We start from the raw sequence: 23,752 nt of genomic DNA on the forward strand, positions 1-23,752 counted from the left end.
TAGCTTTGAATCCTAGTATTTGACCACTGCCCTAGTGTTTTGCATTTTACGTATGGTCCTCAGACCACCTGCATCATAATTTTCTGGGGCGACTGTTACAAAGGCAGACTCCTGAGCCTCACCCTAGACCTGCCAAGTTTGAACCTATGGAAGAAGTATGTTTTCTAGTCATTCAGTTGGTTTGTTTTTTTTTAGGGATTTATTTTACTTATTATTTTAGAGAGAGAGCACACAGGATGAGGGGCAGAGAGAGAGGAAATCTCAAACAGACCCTGTGCTGAGCACAGAGCCCATTGCAAGGCTCGATCCCAGGACCCTGAGATCATGACCTAAGCCAAAATCAAGAGTCGGATGCTTAACCAACTGAGCTACTCAGGCACCCCATTCAGTTGATTTTTATGGCGCTCTGAAGTTTGAGGACCACTGTGCTATGCTCTTCTATAAACATTATCATGTTTTAATCTCTATGAACTGAGAAAGATAGCCAGAATCAATGAATCATTCTTGTCCTTGGAATACTGATGTTTTGGATTCATCTTTATGCTTTTGTCTTTCCTTCAAGATTGTCATGGATTTTAAGCACCCAGATGGTGTCACAGTGCCAGTCATGTTGCCTCGTCGTAGTTTGCTGGTGATGACCGGGGAATCTAGATACCTCTGGACACATGGGTACGTATTGAAATGACCTTGGGGACAGAATACCTCTTGCTTTGTGAGCGTTCTCATTCTTTCCTGCTTGAGCTACCAGAATCGTGCCCCGTGTCTGCACATTGAGGTGTCCAGGTTTCAACCCTCATGGACCTCTGTGCCTGTTTTATTATAAATAATAACCTTTTATTTTGATGAGATTTAGGTTTAATGGAAAGTTGCAAGCATAGATAATGAACTCCCTTCACCTTTCATCTAGATTTACCAGTTGTTGCCATTTGTGAACATTTGACCATGTGTTTTATTGCTCTCTTACGTTACCGTTATTATTATCAGTGATGAATCATTTGAGGGTAAACGGCAGACATCCTGCTCCTTTCCTCTTATGTCCTTCACTGCTTATTTCCTGAGAGCAAGGGTATTCATTGTATCGGGCTGGCGAACTGTGGCTCATTGGCCAAATTCAGCCCTAGTCTGCTTTGGGCAGCTCACGAGTCAAGAATGGTTTTTACATTTTTATTTGTATTTTAAAAATTTTTTTGTGATTATTAATTATGATTGTTATTTTGGGTTTTACATTTTTAAAGAGTTGTAAAAAACAAACAGCGAAGAATATTCGACAGGAACTGAATGTGGCCCTTTTTGCCTTAGATATTTACTAGTTGGCCCTGTTACAGAAAAAGTTTGCCGACCCCTGATACAAAACTGTTGTGCAACTCGAATTCAGAAACACCAGCACTGATAGAATATTCTTATACAACCCGCCATTAACTTCTGCTAGTTGTACTTCATAGTACAGTACTATGGAAGACTGCTGGCAATTACAGGAGCCAGACCCGATTTACTCAGGGGCTATCGTGGTGGGGGGAGAAGGATGGCAGTGGAGAACTGGGCTGGATCCCAGCTACAACAGGCAAGGTCGGGATAGACAGCTGAGGAGCTGGGAGTGGGCGTGGGGCAGGGCAGTGCCTGGAAAAATCCCAATGGAAGCATCAGCAGGGGTGGGAGGGGAGGGGTGGGTTCCGGCCAAGGACCAAAGGATTCTTGCTTGTCATGTGTCACGGTGGGGGGGGGGGGTCGCTGGGCAGTGAGGCATTTGCTGGGTACGGTGCGGTGGGGTTCTGTTTAAACCGACTCAGCAGAATTCTTGCTGAAGTGGGGCTCTTGGTGGACATGCCCAAGGGTGGGGCCGAGCTGGGCTCAGGGGAGTCACACCGCAGTGTGGTCAAGCAGAGAATCTTGGTCAGTGGTTTGTGGCGCGCTCTCCTCTGCTCCCGGACTCTGCCATGTCCGTTCTCTTCAGTCGTCTTTACTTGGAAACAATTCCGCAACTTCTCTTCGTCTTTCTGGTCATTGGCATTTTTAAGGGGGCCAGTTGTTTTATAGAATGGCCCTCAATTTGAGTTTGTTTGATTGACTCTAATCTCAAAGAAATGGGTTATGCACATTCGGCAAGAATATAGCTTTAGCCTTTGGAGGAGAAGCATCGCACCACTGAAATTTACGTGTATTCTGCTTAAAATACTGCTGAGTTCTGTGCTTATTAATAAAGTCCTGCGTGGAGATTTTAACTGATGCATTTAAGAAATCAAGGAAATGAACATGTAAATGATTCTGCAGTTAAATGCTCTACCCCTGAGCTATACCCCCCATGTAAATGATTCTGTAACCTGTCTTGAAAGTGAGCCATAAAAACAGATGGCCTGATTTTGTGCAATGAGGCTTAAATTTACCTGATGTATTTTTTCATGGCCACCTAAAATATTTTCACTTTCAGTAAATGAAAATGGTGAGGCGATCCAGTGGTTTCAAGTATTTCTAGAACTGAGAATATTCACGTTTTCTTTTTTTAAGTTTAAACATTTTTACTATCAGTGCATTTAAACTTAAGAGTAATGGTATTTCAGCAAGTACAAAATGAAAAATTACTTTTCATAGATCTTTTTATAAACATATTTTAAATTCTGGATAATGGTACAGTACAGATGAATTCTTCTAAACATCATTTCAATTGCATTCTTCTCTCTCTCTTTCTTAAAAGCTTTTATTTTTATTTATTTGAGAGAGAGAACAAGTGAGCATTGAGGGGGTGGGGGGGAGCTACAGAGGGAGAGGGAGAAGCAGTCTCCCCTCTGAGCAGGGAGCCCAGTGTGAGGCTCGATACCAGAACCCCGGGATCATGACCTGAGCTGAAGGAAGGCAGACGGTTAAATCCCCCAATCACATTATTTTCTTGTTGAGAGAATATTGTGTGGGGACGCCTGGGTGACTCATTTGGTTAAGGGTCTGCCTTCAGCTCAGGTCATCATCTCGGGGGCCCGGGATCGAGCCCCACGTCGGCTCCTGTCTCACCAGGGAGTGTGCTTCTCCCTCTGCCTGCCCCTTTCCCTCGTTGCATGTGTGCGTGGGCATGCTCTCTCTCGCTCTCTCTCAAATAAATAAAATCTTAAAAAAAAAAAAAAGAAAGAATATTGTATGGTTAAATGTTAAGAGTATTTATCTCTGTAAGATTGAATTGTAGGCAACATTTATTTTTAAACCTTCCTCTAGAATCAAAATTCTTTACAATAATTTCAGGGAACAAAACCCTTCAGTATTATTTTTTAAAGGCTCCCATTGAAACCCATTGCCTGTATTACGAGTTCGTGTGTGTGTGTGTGTGTGTGTGTGTGTAGTGAAGAGGAGAAAGGGTAGGGGTAGGGTAAGGAGGGAGGGGCTACAGTTAGAGATAGAAATAGAGGCTGACCAAATAATACACCAACCGTGGAGTTATTCATCAGAATCTCTGGGTGAGGGCGCCTGGGTGGCTCAGTGGGTTAAGCCGCTGCCTTCAGCTCAGGTCATGATCTCAGGGTCCTGGGATCGACTCCCGCATCGGGCTCTCTGCTCAGCAGGGAGCCTGCTTCCTCCTCTCTCTCTCTGCCTGCCTCTCTGCCTACTTGTGATCTGTCTCTGTCAAATAAATAAATAAAATCTTTAAAAAAAAAAAAAAAGAATCAAGAATCTCTGGGTAGACAGGAGAATAAGTTGAAAAAGCACATTTAATACACTTAAAAATATGCATAAACCATAGGACATACACCTTGATTAAAAAAACAAACTCCTTTGATCTGTGTGCTGGAAGCAAGTACTAGAAAGCACTACTGAGGGACAGGAATTGAAGAAGGTTGATTTGGGGCTCCTGCTGGCTCAGTCAATGGAACGTGTGACTCTCGATCTTGGGGTTGTGAGTTTGAGCCCCACATCAAGGGTAAAGTTTACTTAAAAAAAAAAAAAAAAAAAAAAGGTTGATAAACCCTGCCCTGAAAGGTTAATTCCAGACTCTTACTTCGATCCAGTTCGGATTTACTCTTTCAGCAGCCATGCCTTAAATCAGAATGGGCAGCCTGGAAGGCCCTGAGGCAAATGCAGTGGGCGGCCATGTTCTCTTTGGCTGGGCCAGTGGTGGTCCCCCGGGCGGCATTTTCATGAATTGCCTGCATGTGCAGATCAGCAGCTTTCACCTGAAACTGTGAGTCTTAAGCTTCTTTTGGAAATTGGGCAGTCTGACAACGTGGGCCCTTGGATGCCTTGGCCCTGCCACTGGGGACCGTCTGTGGCCTTCTGTAGACGAGGACTGCGTTCTTGGGCTCCCCCCACCGTGCTCTGTGCTGCCCCTCACTAAGCCTGAGCATCAGCTGGCCTGTGTCACTGTTCCCCCGTTGTTGTGTTTGTGTGGGACAGAGCTGCTTGAAAATGAAGTAAATTTTGTCTGTGTTAGAAGTAGGGAATGGGAAGCTAGAGTGAGTGGAAAAGTGTGTTAAGAAAAGTGGAAGAAACCATTTTGTTTTGAAATGAAACCCATTCGTATGTGTTTAACAGCAAACTGTGTTTCTAGGCAAACCCACGCACTTCCCTCCTTGAGGTTATTCGACTGGCTTGGCAGGCATTTATCTATAAGTTTATTTGACTCTCCTTTTACATTTCTTTTGGAGCATTTTCTTTCTGCTGGGCCTTGTTCTCAAAGTTTCACACAGTTAGCTCGCTTCACTCATACAAGTCACAGTGGATAGTTGGTTCTGTGGCTTTGTCCCCATTTTTAAAGGAAATTGGAGCATAAAGATGTTATGTAACTTGCACAAAGTCACAAAATCATTAAGTGGCAGAGCCAAGATGAGAAGACAGGCATTCTGGCCTCAGAATCTGTCCTTAACCTTGTCGTTCCAGCGGGACTTGATCACTCCTTCTTCTCCAGATGTTTGCTGTGCCCTCGGGCCTTTACTCCTGTCAGCACTCAGTGCAATAAATTTCCTTTTCCTTTGTTTTTAACATAGAGCTCAGCTCTTCCTTTTGATATGTAAAACTTTTTCTGGGGACATTAACCTGAAATAATTTCTCCCTTAAACTCCTAAAGATTGTATTGCTTCTGCTACTTTGAGATGTCTCTTCTAATGAACTCTTATTTAAGTCTAAAAAAGGTTTTTCTCTTTTTATTTAATACTTTTTTCAACTGGATTATAAATTTGAGTAGGGAGGAAAAAAAAATGTTCAGCAATGTTTAAAAGAATTCATGTTAAGGATTAATCTTAACATGGATTACCTACTCCTAAAAATCTGAGATTGGTTCCGAAAGTTAAGTACTGCTTGGCCTTTGTCTAAGATGTAATTCTAGGCAAGTAAAGTAGTTGACGTAAAAAGCTGTGATAGAGAACTGCTTGGCCCTCCAGAGGGAAATTTACTTGCTAATAAGGGTTCAGGATACACGTTGTTCTGAGCTGTCTTGACTTTGTTTAATACCATGTACTTATTTTCCTCCGTCAGGGTAACAATCACATAAATTCAGGCGACGTTTGCCCTTTTACTTCTAAAAAAATTGCTTTTGGTGCAAGCTCTTTTAAAAGAGCCACTCTCCGTATGTGTTTTGTAAGACCAGCGTACCCTGACACCAAACCATGTCAAGGACGTACAATAACAGAAGATTACAGACCAGTGTCTCCTGTAACAGATAAAAAAAAAAATTCTAAACAGAATAGGAGAAAATCCTTGTACGATATATAAAAAAGAAAGTACATCATGACCAAGTAGAGTTTATTCCAGGATGGCAAAATTGGCTTAACATTTTGAAACCAAGCTATGTAATTCGTGACATAAAAAGAACAAAGGTGAAAAAAATTATTTAATCATCTTGATTGATGCAGAAAATGTATTTGACAGAATTCAGCATCTGTTCATGATAAAAACTTGGCAAACTAGGACAAGAAGGAAACTTCTTTAAGCCAGTAAAGGGCATCTGTGAGAAACCCACGGCTCATATCGTATTTAATGGTGAAATAGTGAAACAGTGAATGCCTTTTCCTAGGATACTCAACAGGGCAGAGATGTCTGCCCTCACCACCTCTCTTTAATATTACAGTGGGTGTTTTATGTAGTATAATAAGTCAAGAAAAAGAAATAAAAATCATAGGGATTTGAAAGGAAGAAGTAAAACTCTTTATGATTGTGGATGTAGAAAATCCTAGCCATTCTACAAAAAAAGTACTAGAACTAGAAAGTGAATATAGCAAGGTTGTAGCCTATGAAAATAAACTGCTTTTAAAAATAGGCACACCACATTATCTAACTTCATTCATCCATTGATGGACGCTAGGTTTTTTCCATGTCTTGGCTGTTGTAAATGATGCTGCAGTGACCATGGAATGCAGGTATCTTTTCAAGCTGGTATTATTTCCTTTGGATAAAGATCCTGTAGTAGAATTGCTAGATCACAGGGTAGTTCTGTTTTTAATTTTTGAGGCATCTCTGCACTGTTTTCTGCAGCGGCTGCCCAAACGACATTTCCACCAGTGGTGCCCAGGGGCTCCGTTTTCTCTACACCCTCACCAACACTTGTCATTTCTTTTCTTTTTGATCATAGCCGTTGTTACAGGTATGAGGTGATACCTCACTGTGGTTTTGATTCGTATTCGCCCAATAATTAGTGACATTGAATTTCGTGTATCTGTTGACCATCTATATGTCTTCTTTGGAAAAATGTCTATTAAGATCCTCTGCCTGTTTTTTAGAAGGTTTTTTTTTGCTATTGAGGAATTCTTTATATGTTTTAGATATTAACCTTTTACCAGTTATATAATATAAAATATTTTTTCTCATTCTGGAGGTGGCCATTTTATTTTGTTCATGGTTTCCTTCACTGTGCACAAGGTATTCAGTTTGATGTATTCCCACTTGTTCATTTTTGCTTTTGTTGCCTTTTGGGACTTCTAACAATAGATTGAAGTAATAGCATAACAATGACAAAATGAAAATTGAGAACTGAAATACATTATATTTTTTCATTTTAGGATCAAATCCATTTTAATTATATGGTTTAACTTTCTCTTTTTTAGATGTGTAGAAAAAACTTACCTAGCTCCTTATAAAGAGGCATCAACCACTTAAGTATGAAATTATGCTTTTTAATAATTTTCTGAGATCTTTCAGGCTTAGCATGTTCTCTCTGAATGTAAAACCCACCTCTAAAGGAGACAGATTAGGTAGGGTATGTCCAGCAGAAAACTTGGACTCAGAAGATTGAAATCTTAGGAATAAATTTAACAAAAATAACGTTATGCAACACATATACACTGAAAATCATGAAACACTACTGAGAGAAATTAAGGAACACCAAAATGAATGAAGAGGTAGAGATGCCATTATCAGGGATAGGAAGCTTAATATTGTTATCATTTGTCCCAGGTTTATCTAATGTTTCAGTGTAATTCCAATTAGAAATCTGAAGACTTTTTTATAGAAATTGATGAGCAGATTCTAAAATTTATAAAGAAACGTGAAAGATCTAGTATAATCAAAACAGTCTTAAAGTAGAATAGTGTTGGAGGATTTATTCTACCTAGTTTTTAAAATTTACTAAAGCTATATAATCTAAAAAGTGTATGGGATGCCCAGGTGGCTGAGTTCTTAAATGTCCAACTCTTGATCTTAGCACAGGTCTCGATCTCAGGGTTGTGAGCTCGGGCCCCATGATGGGCTCTAGGCTGGATGTTGAGCCTATTTGGAAAAAGAGAGAAAAAAGAATGTAGCATTGGTGTATAGATAGACAGATAGACCAGTGGGGCAGAATATGTTCTCAGATATCAGGTCAGTTAATTTTTTTTATTATTATTTCACAGAGTGAGAGACAGTGTAACTAGGAGGAACAGCAGGCAGAGGGAGAGGGAGAAGGAAGACTTCCTGCTGAGCAGGGAAGGGCTCAATCCCAGGACCTTGGGATCCTGACCCGAGCTGAAGGCAGATGCTAAACCAACTGAACCACTCAGGAGCCCCACAGTCAGTTATTTTTTGACAAAGGCACCAATGCAATTGAATGTGGAAGGAAACTTTATAAGCAGGTGGTGCTGGAACTATGTCCTTATGGAAATAAAATAAAACATGATCTGCCTCATAGCCATTTACAAAAAGAGTAATATGAGGTAGATCATAGATTTTTTTTCCCCAAAGATTTATTTATTCATTTTGAGAGGGAGCATGAGCGTGATCAAGCTGGGGGAGGGGCAAAGGTAAGGGAGAGGCAGAACAAAAATCCCAAGCAGACTCTCCACTGAGCATGGAGCCCGACTTGGGGCTTGATCTCATTGATCTCATGGCCCAGAGATCATGACCTGAGCTGAAATCAAGAGTTCAGCGCTTGATGGACTGAGCCACCCAGGTGCCCCAAGGTAGAGCATAGATTTAAATGTAAAAGTAAAACTTATAAAACATCTAGAAGAAAATACAAGAGAATATTTTTGCAACCTTGGGGTAGGCAGAGGTTTTTAAAGAAAGATTTTAGAACACACTATAAAAGGAAAGAAAGAACTGCATCAAAATTAAAAACTTATTTGTCAAAAAAAATCATTAAAAAAATGAAAAGGCATGCCACACATGGGGAGAAAATATCCAGAATACATGTATCTGACAAAGGTTTGGGCTTAAGGTTTGAACAGGTTCTTCACCAAAGAAAGTATCAGTGAATGGCTAATGAGTACATGGGGGAAGATACAGTATCCTCTGTCATCGGAGAAATGCAAACTAAAACCACAGTTGAAGGAGTGCCTGCGTGGCTCAGCTGGTAAAGCATCCCACTCTTGGTTTTGGCTCAGGTCTTGATCTCACGGGTCCTGAGATAGGCTGCAGGCTCAGGGGGGAGTCGGCTTGAAGATGCTCTCCCCTGCCCCTCCTTCCACTCTCGCATGCATGCTCACTCTTCAAATAAAAAAGTCTTAAAAAAAGAAAGAAAGAAAGAAAAAACCCACCACAATTTCATACCACTTGCCACCTACTAAGATGATGAAAATTAAAAACTCAGGTAATACCAAGTACTGGTGAGAATGTCAGGCAGCCTAAAACTGTTCCGTTATCTGTGGTTTTCTGATGTTGATGATCTTGACCCTCAACTAGATCTCCCTTACTAAGATAGATGTGTTCAAAGCTACAATGATTATTAGGTGTTTGTCTGTTTCTCCTGTTATTTTTTTTGTTTGCTTTTGCTTTATATATTTTGAGGCTGTCTTGTTAGAGGCATATAAATAAATATACGTGGTGTTTATATATTCCTGTCGTATTGATACTGTTGTTATTGTGAAATGTCCCTTTCTGGGGCTCCTGACTGGCTCAGTTGGTTAGGTACCAGACTCTGGATCACTCAGGGTCATGAGTTCAAGCTCACTGTCCCTTTTCATCTCTAGCAGTATTTATGCCTTTGAAGCCTGCTTTGTTTAGGATAGCTATACCACTTTGCTTTTGGTTTTGCTTGGAACATGCAAAATACTTGTCTTCTGTATGTTATGTCTTTTTTTTTTTTTTTTAGGATTTTATTTATGTATTTGACACAGAGAGAGAGAGAAATCACAAGTAGGCAGAGAGTCAGGCAGAGAGAGAGAGGAGGAAGCAGGCTCCGTACCGAGCAGAGAGCCCGATGCAGGGCTCGATCCCAGGACCCTGAGGTCCAAGGACCCAAGCCGAAGGCAGAAGCTTAATCCACTGAGCCACCCAGGTGCCTCCCCTGTTTTTTTACGATTTTATTTATTTGAGAGAGAACACAATGGGGAGGAGAGGAAGAAGCAGGTTCCCCACTGAGCAAGGAGCCTGATGGGCCACTTGATCCCAGGACCCTGAGGTCATGACCCAAGCCGAAGGCAGAAACTTAACCCACTGAGCCACCGAGGCGCCCCACACCTTTTTTTTTTTTTTTTTTACAATTTTATTTATTTGAGAGAGAGGATAGTGAGAGAGAACACAATGGGGAGGAGAGGGAGAAGCAGGTTCCCCACTGAGCAAGGAGCCCGATGGGCCACTTGATCCCAGGACCCTAGAATCATGACGTGAGCTGAAGGCAGATGCTCAACTTACTGCACTACCAAGGTGCCCCTGTAACTTTTTACTTTTTCCTCTTATCTTGATTTTCAACCATTCTATGTCCTTATTTTAAGGGGGGTGTCTCTTGTAATCAGCATATAATTGGACTTTATTTTTTTTAACCCATTCTGACGTTCTTTGTTCTTTAACTGCATGTTACAGTATTTTACATTTGACATAATTATTGATTTAATAATTTAATTGATTAATTGGTTTAACAATTTAATTTATATTAAATGAATATATAAAATAAATATTTATAATATTATAAATATTTATTATATAATTTATATATAAGTAAAAATATAATAAATATTAATATTTAATTTATATTAAATAAATTTAATAATTTAATAATAAATTGATTTAATAATTTAAGTTTGCTGTTTATGTGTTTCCTTTTTGCTCCATCTGTTCCTTGTTTTCTTTCTCTTTCCTCAGAATTAGTATTAATTAAATATTTGTGGGCGCTTGGCTGGCTCAGTCAGAGGAGATGCGACTCTTGATCTTGAGGTTGTGGGTTCAAGCCCCGCATTGGGTGTAGAGATTACTTAAAATCTTAAAAAAAAAATTTAAATATTTGTTACTATTCTATTTGTATTTCTTGAATAATTTGTTTGTGTACATTCTTTTACTATTACCCTGAAGATAACTTTTTAAAAAATAGAGACTTCTATTTCTTTGTTTTTTTTCTGTAGTGCTTAACAATTTGGGGAATCCAGTAGATATTTGCTTTAGATTCTTAATTTGGTCTGTTCCCTTAATATATTTAAAAAGACATGAAATATTTTTATGAATACAATGTTAAATAAATTATTTTGACTGTTGTTTTTAGAATCACACCCAGAAAATTTGATACTGTTCAAGCATCCAAGGGTCATAAAGGTGGAATTATCACCAGTGATGTTGGCGACTTAACTTTAAGCAAGAGGGGAATAAGGACATCATTTACATTTAGGAAAGTGAGGCAAACACCGTGTAATTGCAGTAAGTATATAGTTTTGGTTCCACTGTAAAATGGAGTAAATCTAGTGTAAAAATTTTTTAAAGTCCCATCAGAACCATGGAGAGCTTTGTTTTAACTTCTCTAATGGCATTTCTCATATTCTGTATAATGTTGTACTTAATGTAGATTTTTCTTAACCACCCCCATTGAGTTTATATTCCTTAAAGGCAGGGAATGCATTTTATTCATCTTCATTTTTCCCCTACATGTAGTACTTAAGCATAGTTGGATGCCACATAAACTTTTTTTTTTTCAAGATTATTTATGTATTTATTTATTTGACAGAGAGAGATCGCAGGTAGGCAGAGTTAGAGAGGAGGAAGCAGGCTCCCTGTGGAGCAGAGAGCCAGACGCGGGGCTCGATCCCAGGACCCTGGGATCATGACCTGAGCCGAAGGCAGAGGCTTTAACCCACTGAGCCACCCAGGTGCCCCTAAACATTTTTTTTTTTTAATTGAAGGCACAGTTAAGAGCGCTAAATAAAATTTTAGGCCATTAAAATATCAGTTGTACAAAAGTAGGTTTTACTGGAAACAGCCTGTCAAGTTTCTAAATTATTTCTAATTAACCCAGCGAGGAGTTAGAGATGACCAGTTGTTCCAAGTAAGTAGATACTCTAAGGGCATAAACAGTAGTTTGTGATTTGGCCAATTTGGAAATCTAGGAGGGAATAAAAGAAATGCTCAAAAACTTGTCAAGATGTTATTCTGAATTGTCTATACAAGTACATCATGACCTGTATTTCTTGGACTCATTGAGTAAAAATCTCTTTCATTTTGTAAATAGTATGTGGTAGAAAACTTAAAATTGGTATATTTTATATCTTTTTTTTTTTTTGCTATATTTGTTATCTTGATGTTAGTGAAGCTTAGAACAAATTTTTGTTTCTTTTGCTAAAAGTGTCATTGAGACCTTGAAACAGCAAATTTTTTTATCAATTAAAAAAGTGTATTTCATATTTGTTGAATGTCTGACACTGTCCCTAGTTTTACAAGATACTGAAAATTAAAGCACGACCTTTCTCAAGGTTCCTGTTCTCGAGGAACCTGAGGTACAGTTGGAGAGACAAGCTGGTTGTCTTCTGCAGAGATTTCTTTGTTGTGCAAATTAATTGAACGCAAGGCACAGTATAGAAGGTCTGACTGTTTATTCAGTTTACAGATGTTTTTCACGTTCAAGTCCATCTTTTTGTATCCTTTTGGTCAAAATTTGTGAATTTTTAAGGATAAGTGTTGACCCCCCCCTTTTTAAAGATTTTATTTATTTGAGAGAGATGACAAGTAGGCAGAAAGGCAGGCAGAGAGAGAGGAGGAAGCAGGCTCCCTGCCAAGCAGAGAGCCTGATGCGGGGTCTCGATCCCAGGACCCCAGCCGGAATCATGACCTGAGCCGAAGGCAGAGGTTTTAACCCACTGAGCCACCCAGGCGCCCCATGGGTTGCCCCTTTCTTTAGATTACTTAGCTGTTTATAATTTCTAAGACAGTAAAATGTTGCCAGGACCGGCTTAGGGTCACTGTCGCATATGCAGTAGTGTAATCCTGATGTGCCCAAGATACAAGGCAACCCGTCTGTTGTCACCTGCACTTGTTAGAGCTGTCGGGCTTTCTTAAATTCTGCATGAAATGTTTAGAGTTGCCCTTCACACAAGCAGACACAAGCTCTCTCCCACCTCTTTCTTGAGGTTCGGCCCCCTCTGATTAGAGTTAGGGAGAATTCCCGAAGCCGTGTACGCTGCGGCCCACTTTTGAGCTGCCACGTGATTTCTCATTATTGCCTCTGTCCTGACTGTGGCTTCTCCGGGAGCACCACTCTTTCCTCCTGTCTTTGCTGCAGTAAAAAGATGTGGCTCATAGACTTCAGCCGAAGATAAAGGGAAATTACAGCATAACAGAGAGCAGGCAAGGATTTAAAATGAGTGTTAGACGGGTTGCAGGGAAGAGGGAACAACTTCAGAATCCATTTAATTAGGATGTTAATCAGGATAACAGTGTATCCTCAACTTCCTTTGTCATCTCGAGTTGATGGTGTTCTCCTTAGGGTGTGTTGATTCTGTTGTCACTGAGATTGTGGGCTCTTGAGTCCCCACTGCCTGCGTGCAAATCCTGGCTCTGTGACTTACCATCTTTGTCACTTCAGGATTGTTAATTAGCATTCTGTGCCTCAGTGTCCTCATCTGTGAAATGGACACAGTAGTTCCAGCTCATGGTGTTACAGTAAGAATTGAGGCCATCCGTACAAACTGCTTCAAATGGTGTTCATTAAATGCTGTGGTCATAACCAAATGACACTTTCTCCTAGGTCTTGTTGTTTTCCCCAGAGTGCTAGGGCCCCAGAGCTCCTGTTTCCTTTGCTCACCAAGAGAAAAACCTTAACTCCTGTGAATTCGCTAAATTTCTTCTGATTAGGCCAGGCCCATCAAGACGCTTTCCTAAATTAAAGGACCCTTCATCCCCGGATGAACTAGGCACCTGCATTGTTAGGCAGTTATAGAACTGCAGTTCATGTCCTAATGCAGATGGATTTTCCCCTTCTCTTTATTTGGCCCCTCACTCACGAAATTGGACTTGTTGGGTAAGAGCTGTTTTTAAACTGTTAAATCAGCCTGCTTATCTCTTACCACCGAATTTGCCTTGAGTTGCTAGTTCATTTAAGAAAACATGATACCGGGGCGCCTGGGTGGCTCGGTGGGTTGAGCTGCTGCCTTCGGCTCAGGTCATGATCTCAGGGTCCTGGGATCGAGTCCCGCATCGGGCTCTCTGCTCAGCGGGGAGCCTGCTTCCTCCTCTCTCTCTCTCTGCCTGCCTCTCTGCCTACTTGTGATCTCTCTCTGTCAAATAAATAAAATCTTTAAAAAAAAAAAAAAAGAAAACATGATACCGTATGAACTACTGGAAAGAAAGAAAATGTTTGTATTGCCTTCCTTTTCCATCAGGTTACCCTCTGGTCTGTGACAGCCAGACGCAGCAGAGCTCCCCGTTGCTTCCCGGGAGTGCTCGAGAAGCCTCGCAGCTGGAGCGGGAGCACGTCCATCGGGTCTACGAGGAGATTGCCGGGCACTTCAGCAGCACAAGGCACACCCCGTGGCCGCGCATCGTGGACTTCTTGAAAGCCTTGCCAAGTGGTTCGTTAGTGGCCGATGTTGGCTGTGGAAATGGAAAGTATCTTGGCATCAATCAGGACCTATACATGGTAAGTCACTTTGCTTCTGGCTCCCTTTGCTTTGTCTGTTATTATCACCTTCTGCCTTCTGCTAGAATGCTGTTTTTTAGGTCACTGATGAAAAGTTGTAACCAACAGATGGAAAATTTATGAGTACTCCTTTTTTTTTTTTATTCCCCTGAGAATTTGTGGGCATGCATGCCATTATTTGTAGTGTATGTGTGTGTTTTTCCCCTCCCTTTAGATTTTGATTATTTTATCAGTAAAGCTATCTTAAATTTATTAAACTTTTTATAGGTCAGAAAGGATATTTAGAGAAGCCAGTTTCTTTCCTTTGATCCTTCTAAATGTGAGGAAGTTAAAGCTGATATTTTCATTCGTCTGTTATAAATGAAGCAACTGAGACTCACAGACTATATTACTTCCCTGATGTCCTGTAATTAGGGGACAGAGCTGAAACTTGAACCCATACCTCTGACGCCAAATACAGTGTTTTTACTCACAGTAGGAAAAAATAAAGGTTACTATTTGTTGGTATCTTACTCTTGAGGAAACCAGGGCTTAAGTAGCTTAAACCATGTGATCGAGGTTACAGCACAAGGGGCAGGATTTGAATCCACTTCTTTCTGTTGCCACATTTCTGTTTCCAGTTGCTGTGATTTCTTTCCTGCAGTCCACTTTTTTTCTGCCGTGCTAGGAAGGAGATGGTTCTCCCTACACTGGTGCATTATTGTAAATACCCATGTCAGCGCTGCTCTGAGAGGACCGAAGCCTCCCTTTCTTAAGATTAGGGGCAGGACGACTAGAGTCAGGAGGGTGGGTAGGGACAACGAGAGCAGTGCGCACCCACGGGTCCCCGGACAACATCACTTGGCACATTGTATCTTTACTTCTTCCATGAGCAAAGTGAGTTATGCTGCGCTCGAGGAAAGGCAGAGTTCGTGCATTAGAAGACAGATTTTATTTCATCGAGTTAAGACATTAGTATCCATGTATTGTCATCATGTTTATATTTAATTTTCATCTAAGAAGAATAAGGTCTAATGAGTTAGATTTGTTCATGTGGAAGAATTCTGGGTGTGCCACTTAAAATCAGAGTGATGTCTTCTGAGGCTGTCATCTTCAGGTGTTGTCCAGAACATCCCTCAGGGAGCTCTGCTCTTGCACCTTCATGCTCTAACCACGGCTTATTGAGCCCGATGGCACCTGTGGCCGCGAAGCTGGGTGGAACGGAGTCCTCCCGACCGCCTTATCCTGTTACAGTTGAGAAACATGATTTGCCAAAAATCTGAATCTGTCCAAGAAGGAATTCACGTGGAAGAATTAGAAAATCACAAGTATAATCACTTCCCATTATTTATATTCATTTTGTGGTTGGCACGTACGATTCGCAGAGGCTTCTGCGGGCCTGACCTCTCGGGAAGGCTCCGTAGGTGTTGGTTCGGTGCGGGAATGAAGACGCCTTGTGTCCGGTGTTCCTTATACCAGAAATGGAGTCACGGATGGTAGAGGGAAGCTGCTGAAGCTCCCGCCTGTGTATTTGAATGTATTTTGAGCAGCTGTCTTTGACCCTTAAAATATGTGCATTTTTTTCATATTTATGAGGGGGTATCACCTGGGACATGCATTCTGAGTCTGCACACATAGGATTGCCTCAGAATTAAAAAAAACACTTACAGTATTATTACATGATTCCTTAACAAAATGTATTTTTTAAATACTAGCTTAAGCCCTCATGGAAATTGTTTTATAAGCTGCCTTTCATTTTTTAATTTTTTTCTTTTTTTATTAACATATAATGTATTACTTGTTTCAGGGGTATTTTTCTTTTTTTCTTATTTCTTTTTTTAAAATTAGCATCTAATGTATTATTTGTTCCAGGGGTATCTTTTTCTTTTTTTTTTAAAGATTTATGTATTTATTGGAGAGATAGAATGAGAGAGGAGGAGCGAGAGTGTGAACAGACTCTGGGAAGCAGACTCCGTGCTGAGCAGGGAGCCTGATGCAGGTCTTGATCCTGGGACTCAGGATCATCACCCGAGCCAAAGGCAGGTGATTAACCAACTGAGCCACCCAGGCACCCCTGCTTTTCATTTTTTAGATATCTTCAGTTACTCTTCATTTCTGTCATTAGCACTGGCTGCTGCCTTTATGTTCAGAGGTAAATTTTGTAAGCAAAGACTTTATACCTTTAGGAAACTTGCCGCCTTTACTAGCAGTAGGTGAGATAGTACGTACCCAGAGCTCAGCCCGACTCACTCACTAAGTGATGATTCTCTGCATTGGTCTCAGACCACTTTCAGCCCAAATTTCTCAGATAAATAACGACTTAATACATTGTAGAGACTTTCTTGGTTGCTGTAAAAAGTTGGGATTGCAAAGCTAATAATAATGATGCCAGTTATCTGTTGATAATATAAGAATTGGAGATGTGTTTGTTCAAGACCCTTCTGAACATTTCTGGTTTTGTTTTGCTTTGTGTGTGAACCATTGACTACCCCAGTAATGGAAAGGTCAGAATGGCCACTAACAGTGTGTGCGAAGTGCTGAGCTGTGTTTTCTCACAGGGTGTAGGAGATCATTATTACTGCTCCCATTTTGCCAACAGGAAAACAGGCCCAAGGTTCCATGGTATCAGGAGAAGTGTTAGAACCTTGTTCCGGCGGCAGGGTCTGTGCTCTGTGGCGTTCTGCTGACAGAGATCTTAAAGGCCGACTCTGCTGACAGAACAGCTGGCTGTCATCTCAGATGACACATCTCAGATGTGGCAGAAATCAGCTACTTGGCACATCATGGAAGCTTGTCGATGGTTTGCTAAGTGGCGAGGAGCAAACCTGTGAGTTCGCCTTCAGTTTCTCACATGCAAAGCGGAATATACGGTGCTGTGTCTTATAACCCTGAAGGAGACGGGATAGACTCAGAACGAACGGCTGGGCCTTCACTCAGAGTGACAGACACTGAGGACGCCTGGATTTCTCTGTGTATCTAGAACCCAGGATGAGAAGTCGTGTCCCCGCTTTGTTCTGTGTAGTCATGAAAACATTTGCGGAGTGAAGCATTTAATACACATCATTTCGTTTGGTTCTCATCTCAACCCTAAGAAGTTGGCATTTTTATGACTAAACAGACGTTGAGTGGCTTTCCTAGATCACTCAGCTAGTTTAGCTTGAGACTTCTGGTTGCTGTTTTCACGGTAGTTGACAGGCTTCGCCCATTCTGCGCGCTCTCAACCCCTTACTGCGTCTCATCTCCCCATCGTGCTTGTTTCCTTAGTAGCTTAAAAGTGTGGTATTTTTTTTTAAGTAATAAAACTAATACAGCTGCAATTCAGAAAATGGACAAAAAGGAAAGGTGTTTGCCTGTAATCCTAACCCCCTAAAAGAGCACTTTGTTGTGAGAGATGTCCTTCCCGTGTTTTCCCTGTAACCTGTATCGTCCTGAGTGTGCGTACACCTTGATGACTCATTCGTTTCGCTTCATACTTCCATGTGAGTGTGTAGCCTTCCACAGTTCCTGCACTTGATAACACTCGGTGAGGGAGAGGCTACTCGATGCTTCCTCATGTTCAGTGTGGGGTTTTTATAAATGACGCAGGGATAAGCATCTGCTCCAAGAAACAGTCTGACAGGAAGGAAGAACATGGGGTTTGGAGTGAGAAAAGCCCAGGTCTGAATCTCTGCACTGCCACTGAGCTACTTTAACTTGGGGCAGATGACTTACCTGTGGTGAGACAAGTCTTCCTCATTAGCCGTGTAATAGCAGCAGCTAACTTCAGGGTGTGTGTTCAGGGTTGAGGTCGTTAATACAGAGTCTGCTGTCCTATCTGGTGGCTGCTCCAGTTAAAAGGCAGTTTTGTTTCTTTAGCTCGCTTAGCTTTTTTTGTCTTTTGGATAATTTTTCTTTGGATGAATTTTTAGAACAATTATTGGGTCAAAAGTTATACATGTTTTTGGGGTGCCTGGTGGCTTGGTTGAGCAGCCAACCCTTGATCTCAGCTCAGGTCTTGATCTCAGGGTCGTGAGTTCAAGCCCCGCATGAGACTGTGCTGGGCATGGAGCCTACTTAAAAAAAAAAAGTTGTGAACATTTTATCCTCCTTAAAAAGTGGTGCACCAGATGGCTATTGGAAATCGGTGGCGTCCATTTGTACTGTCCTAGCGCTTCAGAGAGCAGTTTTTCTTACTGCCCTCACTGTGGTGTGTTTTGGTTTTAAAATATTTTCAATACTTCACTGGAAGAAAAATGAAACCTTGTTTTGTAGTTTGCACCTTTGACCACTAGGTTGAATGTTTTTTTATTTTTTACCAGGCTTTCAGGAATTGCATGTTTAATGTTTTGTTGAAGATTTTAAAAATTAGTAAGTACGCATTTCAAGCCCAGCCATTGTGTGTTTTCATGTCACTGACTGTCCAGCACACAGAATTACGTAGCCTTACATGAGTCCTTTAATAAATGTATTTATAAATTGCATTTATAAATAAGCCATATTCTGTCACACTTGACATTATGCAACGTGATTAGGGAGCCCTTCACATTCTGGGTGCTTTCCTTTGTTCCAAAGACTTATGGAAATTTAAAAATAGAAAGGGAAGAGAGCAAATTAGTGATGATTTGATGCAGATTGTGTGTAAGACTCGGGCAGAATAAGCAGAGGATGGAGGTTGTGCACCAGGCGCGAGTCCTGTCTTCCCTCGACCTGCTGGTTTGTGAGTCAAACCATCCCCGTCTCTTGTTGGCACGGGGGCCCCATACAGATGTGCAGTGGCCTGGCAGTGGCACGAAGGGCATTTCCTCTGGTTTGGTTTGGCTGCTCTTCTCCTTGCTCTGCCTTCTCGTGGTTTTCGGGTCATCACTTTCCTTCTTCGTTGAGCTCTCTCTCCTGGTTTTTGTTTCTGCAGTAAAGTTGGGTTTTTTCCTGTTGACTTTTAGCAAGATCTATAGCAATCTGTCAGAATTGGACCGACTTGAGACTTCTGACTCCGTTAACTGAATTTTATTGTGAAATAAGGTGGCAAGCCCTGGAATGTAATACACGAATTATGTGAGTAGTATTGTCAGCTTGGTACTGTGGCTTCTGGCTCCGCAGCATAGAATATGGAAGAAAAGACATAAAGGTCGTCAGTCAGTTATGTACCCACGGAGGAAGAGACAGGAGTCAATTGGGAATTGCGCTGCTGTTGTTAGGAGTGGGCCTTCATGCTTTCTCATCTTAGGATCTATCAAGGGGACATTGCTGTGCTTTACCTCTAGCTTGGTGCCTTTCATTATGCCTCAAAGATTAATGCAGCTCTGGGATGGAATATAGAAGCTGTTTAATACCACTTAGAAATTGCGCAGATTCATAGTAAGTCTGACTAAGCATGGCATCGTGATTTAACTTAGTAAGACTTGTTTTGACATGAGGACTCTGTTCTTTTTCTGGGATAGACTGCGGGAACCCTAATAATCAGTGGTCACTGCATCTTAAATTCAAATGAGCAAATCCAAGCTTGAGGAGGCCGCTTCTGTCTGCTGAATTCTTTCACGGTGCTTCTTCTCTCTTGTAGAGAATGAGTTAAGAAGAAATACCTGGGGATAATTATTAATTAGTGATTTAATATTTCTCATGCCGCTCCCCCCCATCGTCTCTCAGTTTACCTGTGTACATTGTGCATTGCTCTGGTCCTCCACACACACACACGCACACACACACACACACACACACAGGGTACTCTCGGGACTAAACACTGTGCATTGCTCTGGTCCCCACACACACACACACGCACATGCACGCACACAGGGTACTCTCGGGACTAAACAGCAAAACTGGGTACAAAAATAACAGCAGAGCTGGAGAGGAGAGGGACAGTCCTGCTCTCAAACATGTCAAGCAGAACCAGGCCCCTGCGGAGGGTGCAAGAGGCCTCCCTCCCTGGGGACATGAAGGGACGCTGCTGTTCCCCTGCAATGGTTGGCTTAGACTAAAAGGTTTCCTTAAATAGCATTTTACAAAGTTTGAATTCAGCACTTTATTCTTGATGTATATGGGTTAAGTGCTGAACAGAACAAGACTCAAAGCTTTAAAAAAAATGAAATTAATTATCTTACTTTTGTGTTGTTTGGGGATTTTATTTTCTGATTGTACAGTCCTATGTATTGAAAGGTAAAAAGAAGACCGCAGCCGTCCTCCTGCTGTGGGGGCCAGCACAGTAGAGGTTGTGTTGAGAGACACCTGTAGCCCCCCACAAAGGACCAGAAGTCTGTGTTTTGGGGATGGTTTCCGTTACCCAAAGCTCTGGATTCTGGTCGGTGATGCACTGGATGCCAGTGGGGACTTCCCGTGTCCACCTCTGTCGTTTTTACTCTGCTCCTTGTGTTTCCACGCGCGGCTCCGAGTTCGGTTCGACTCCGATGCCGAGGGAAAGGCTGCCCTGCGGCTCCCCGGCGGGCCTTCGCGCCGGCTGGAGGGACGGAGACGCCCCCCGCCTCCTAGCTTTTCCCGCCGCCGTGCGTGTGGCAGCGGGTACGCCGTGGCTCGGGGGCTCTCGGGACGTCCAACCAACCCGTTCCGGAATTCTCTCTCTCTCTCTGCCGCAGATCGGCTGTGATCGCAGCCGGAGCCTCGTGGACATCTGCGGCGAGCGGCGCTTCCAGGCCCTGGTCGGGGACGCGCTGGCCTTGCCCTTGCGCAGCGGCTCGTGCGACGCCTGCCTCTCCGTCGCCGTGATTCACCACCTCGCCACCGCCGTGAGTGTTGCCTCGGTCTCCCCAGAACTGCGGCTCGGGGCAGGACGTGCTCCCGGGTGGCTGCGGTGGACCCAGTCGCAGCTTCTCCGGTGGCCCCGTCCTCTCCCTGGTGGCCGGCCCTTCGCCCCCTTCGCAGAGGAGGTGCGCGGCGCCCGAGCTCCCGCGAGGCCGGGTGGGCGGGGGGACGCGCTTTCAGTGCCGCGTGCTTCTGCCTGCGGCCGCCCGAGTGTTCCGGGTCCAGGGCTCCGCAGTTCCGCTGTCAGACGGCGGCGGGGAGCTCCCTGGCCCAGGGCCCGCCCTCGCCTCCCTGACCGTTGCTCTCCCCTCCTTCCCGCCTGCTTGTCTTCTTTTTTCAAAACTCAGGTGCTGAGGAGCTTAACTCATGCTTTTAATTCGTCACAGACGTTCCTGGTTTTGAAACAAGTGAATTTAATGTTTTATATTTTTCTTATAAGAAAAAACAGCTTGTTTTTCTGTGTGTCCGGGGTTTCTCCCCTAACCTAAGCAATGATTTTACAGATCCCCCCCCCCCCCAGCCGGTATTACCAGGCATTTCCCTACACCAGACCAGCTTACCTGAGTTCAAAACGAAATCAAGTGGATAACCATCTATGCTTCTGCTTTATTAACACAATTAAAAATGCCTTATTCCCGGGACGCCTGGGTGGCTCAGTTGGTTGGACGACTGCCTTCGGCTCAGGGCGTGATCCTGGAGTCCCGGGATCGAGTCCCGCATCAGGCTCCCAGCTCCATGGGGAGTCTGCTTCACTCTCTGACCTTCTCCTCGCTCGTGCTCTCTCTCACTGTCTCTCTCTCTCTCAAATAAATAAATAAAATCTTTAAAAAAAAATAAAAAAAAATAAAAAAAAATGCCTTATTCCCTGTTTCTTTGACACTTTTCACTCCCTCAGTCACAGAACAAAATTTCCGTTTTTCTTCTTTTTTGCTTTGTATTTTGCGAGATTTTCTGGGCTGTTCATCGAAATGAAAACAGCCCTGTCGTCACTTACACTTTCCCGTTTGCTCTCTGCCTTTCCTCCTCGTCAATAAAGGGCAACGTGGTTTTTTTGTTTTTTTTTTCTTTCACTAGGAGCGCAGAGTGGCGGCTCTCCGAGAACTTGTTCGACTTCTGAGGCCCGGTGGGACGGCACTGATTTATGTCTGGGCGATGGAACAGGAATATAATAAGAAGAAATCCAAGTATCTTAGAGAAAACAGAGTTAGCCAAGGAAAGGAAGAGGAGACGGACAGTGATGCAGCAGCAGTGCCCAAGTCACTGGGAGGGCAGGTGCCTGATGTGGGTGACCAGGACGCCCCGTGTTGCGTCCCCGCCATTCCTGACTGCCTGGGGGAAGGGGGTAACGCCAGCGATGTCACGGATGCCAGGCTACCTGTTCACACTAACAGGACTTCTTTTCATGCTCAAGACTTACTGGTTCCCTGGCACCATAAGGGCAGCCCCGGGAAGGACAAGCCCGTTGGTGCGGCAGGATCGGCCCCGGGCGCCGTGTTCCATCGTTACTACCACGTGTTCCGTGAGGGCGAGCTGGAGGCGGCCTGCCGGACCCTGAGTGGGGTCCGCCTGCTGCAGAGCTACTATGACCAGGGCAACTGGTGTGTGGTTCTTCAGAAGGTCTGATTGTCTCCGTGAAGACAGAGACAAGCAAGAAAGGCTCACTTGGTTTCTTAAAGAAGGCTAAACTTATTGTTTTTTTCATTCAAGAGAAAAGGAGTGGAAAAGTCCCAGAGGAGCATGCCTGAGAGAAATTTGGGAGCGGAGATTACTCAGGACCCATCCTGACCCCTGCTGTGGCTGACCTCATTTTATCCCCCTGCATGGGGAGGAACAGGGTGGTTTGTACAAGTGACTGAGGTCATCCGTGAAGTGTTTGGGGCGAGAAAACAGCACATTGAAGATAAACTTCTGCTGTACATGTTACTGATTGAGCTAAATCACGTAGAATCTTAGTGATGTCATTGTACATTTTAATAAAGAAAATATTCTTGGTCAGTAGAGAACTGTCTGAAGTTTTATCCTTGATGATTAACTCTGTGAAATCACAGCTGATAAAACACTCTGTCCCCTCATCCTACTGTCACAGGGCTCGGCACATAGGTGCTCGGTGAGATGTTAGTCCATCAGATAATAGCCACACCTCAGTAGGAACGTCATCCAACAAATCCTCACCGAACCCCCACTATGTCTCGGTTACTGTGCTAGGAACTGGGTGTGGGGCAGCGAACAAGAACAAAAGCTCTTGCCCTCCTGGAACTTTGTTGTAGAAGGACAGACAATAAGCAAATAAATAGACACTGTGTGCTAGACGGTGCGGAATGCCATGGGGGAAAGTAAGATAGTGGGAGGATGTACGAGAGCAAAAGATTTATTTTTAAGTGGCTGAGATAGCCGCTAATCCTGACGGTGGCTCATTATCAAGAATTAACTGGTCCCCCTAATGCATTGAGTTAGATGCGAAAGGCAACCCTTGTACACTCTTGTAATTCCTTTGTCGAAGTAGCAGAAGTTAGAATTGTCAGTCAGACCTAATTATGCCCGTAATGCTGAAGCTGCAGTGTCACCATTGGGTATTTCTAGTTCATTCATAGTTGGTTCTCGTCTGGGTGCAATCAGCAGTTTTCACCTACAACTATGTCGTAGTTACTCAGTTAACTTACTATTTCCATTGAGTTTCCAGAAGGAGTAAAGGTAGGAAGTTGACTATAGGTCAAACGATCACACAGAAAGGAAAGTTTTGTTTTTGTTTTTGTTTTTAACCATTTTACTGCCGGCATGCATTGCTTTATAGTAGTAATGCTTAAAAGACAACTTCAAGAAAAATTG

General features: G+C 42.8%; 1 protein-coding gene across 1 annotated transcript in view; it reads left to right on the forward strand.

The window, feature by feature from the left end:
- The window catches only part of ALKBH8 (alkB homolog 8, tRNA methyltransferase), a 52,617-nt gene extending 29,693 nt beyond the window's left edge, over window positions 1-22,924 (forward strand). The window contains exons 8-12 of the mRNA XM_044257724.1: window positions 563-669; window positions 10,856-11,007; window positions 13,959-14,215; window positions 20,761-20,910; window positions 22,001-22,924. Of these exons, the coding sequence (XP_044113659.1) occupies window positions 563-669; window positions 10,856-11,007; window positions 13,959-14,215; window positions 20,761-20,910; window positions 22,001-22,549 (1,215 nt within the window). The 3' untranslated portion in view covers window positions 22,550-22,924. The remainder of the gene's footprint in view (window positions 1-562; window positions 670-10,855; window positions 11,008-13,958; window positions 14,216-20,760; window positions 20,911-22,000) is intronic.
- Window positions 22,925-23,752: the final 828 nt, after the last annotated feature.

This window comes from Neovison vison, chromosome 7 (genome assembly GCF_020171115.1).
Source record: "Neovison vison isolate M4711 chromosome 7, ASM_NN_V1, whole genome shotgun sequence".
Lineage (NCBI taxonomy): Eukaryota > Metazoa > Chordata > Mammalia > Carnivora > Mustelidae > Neogale > Neogale vison.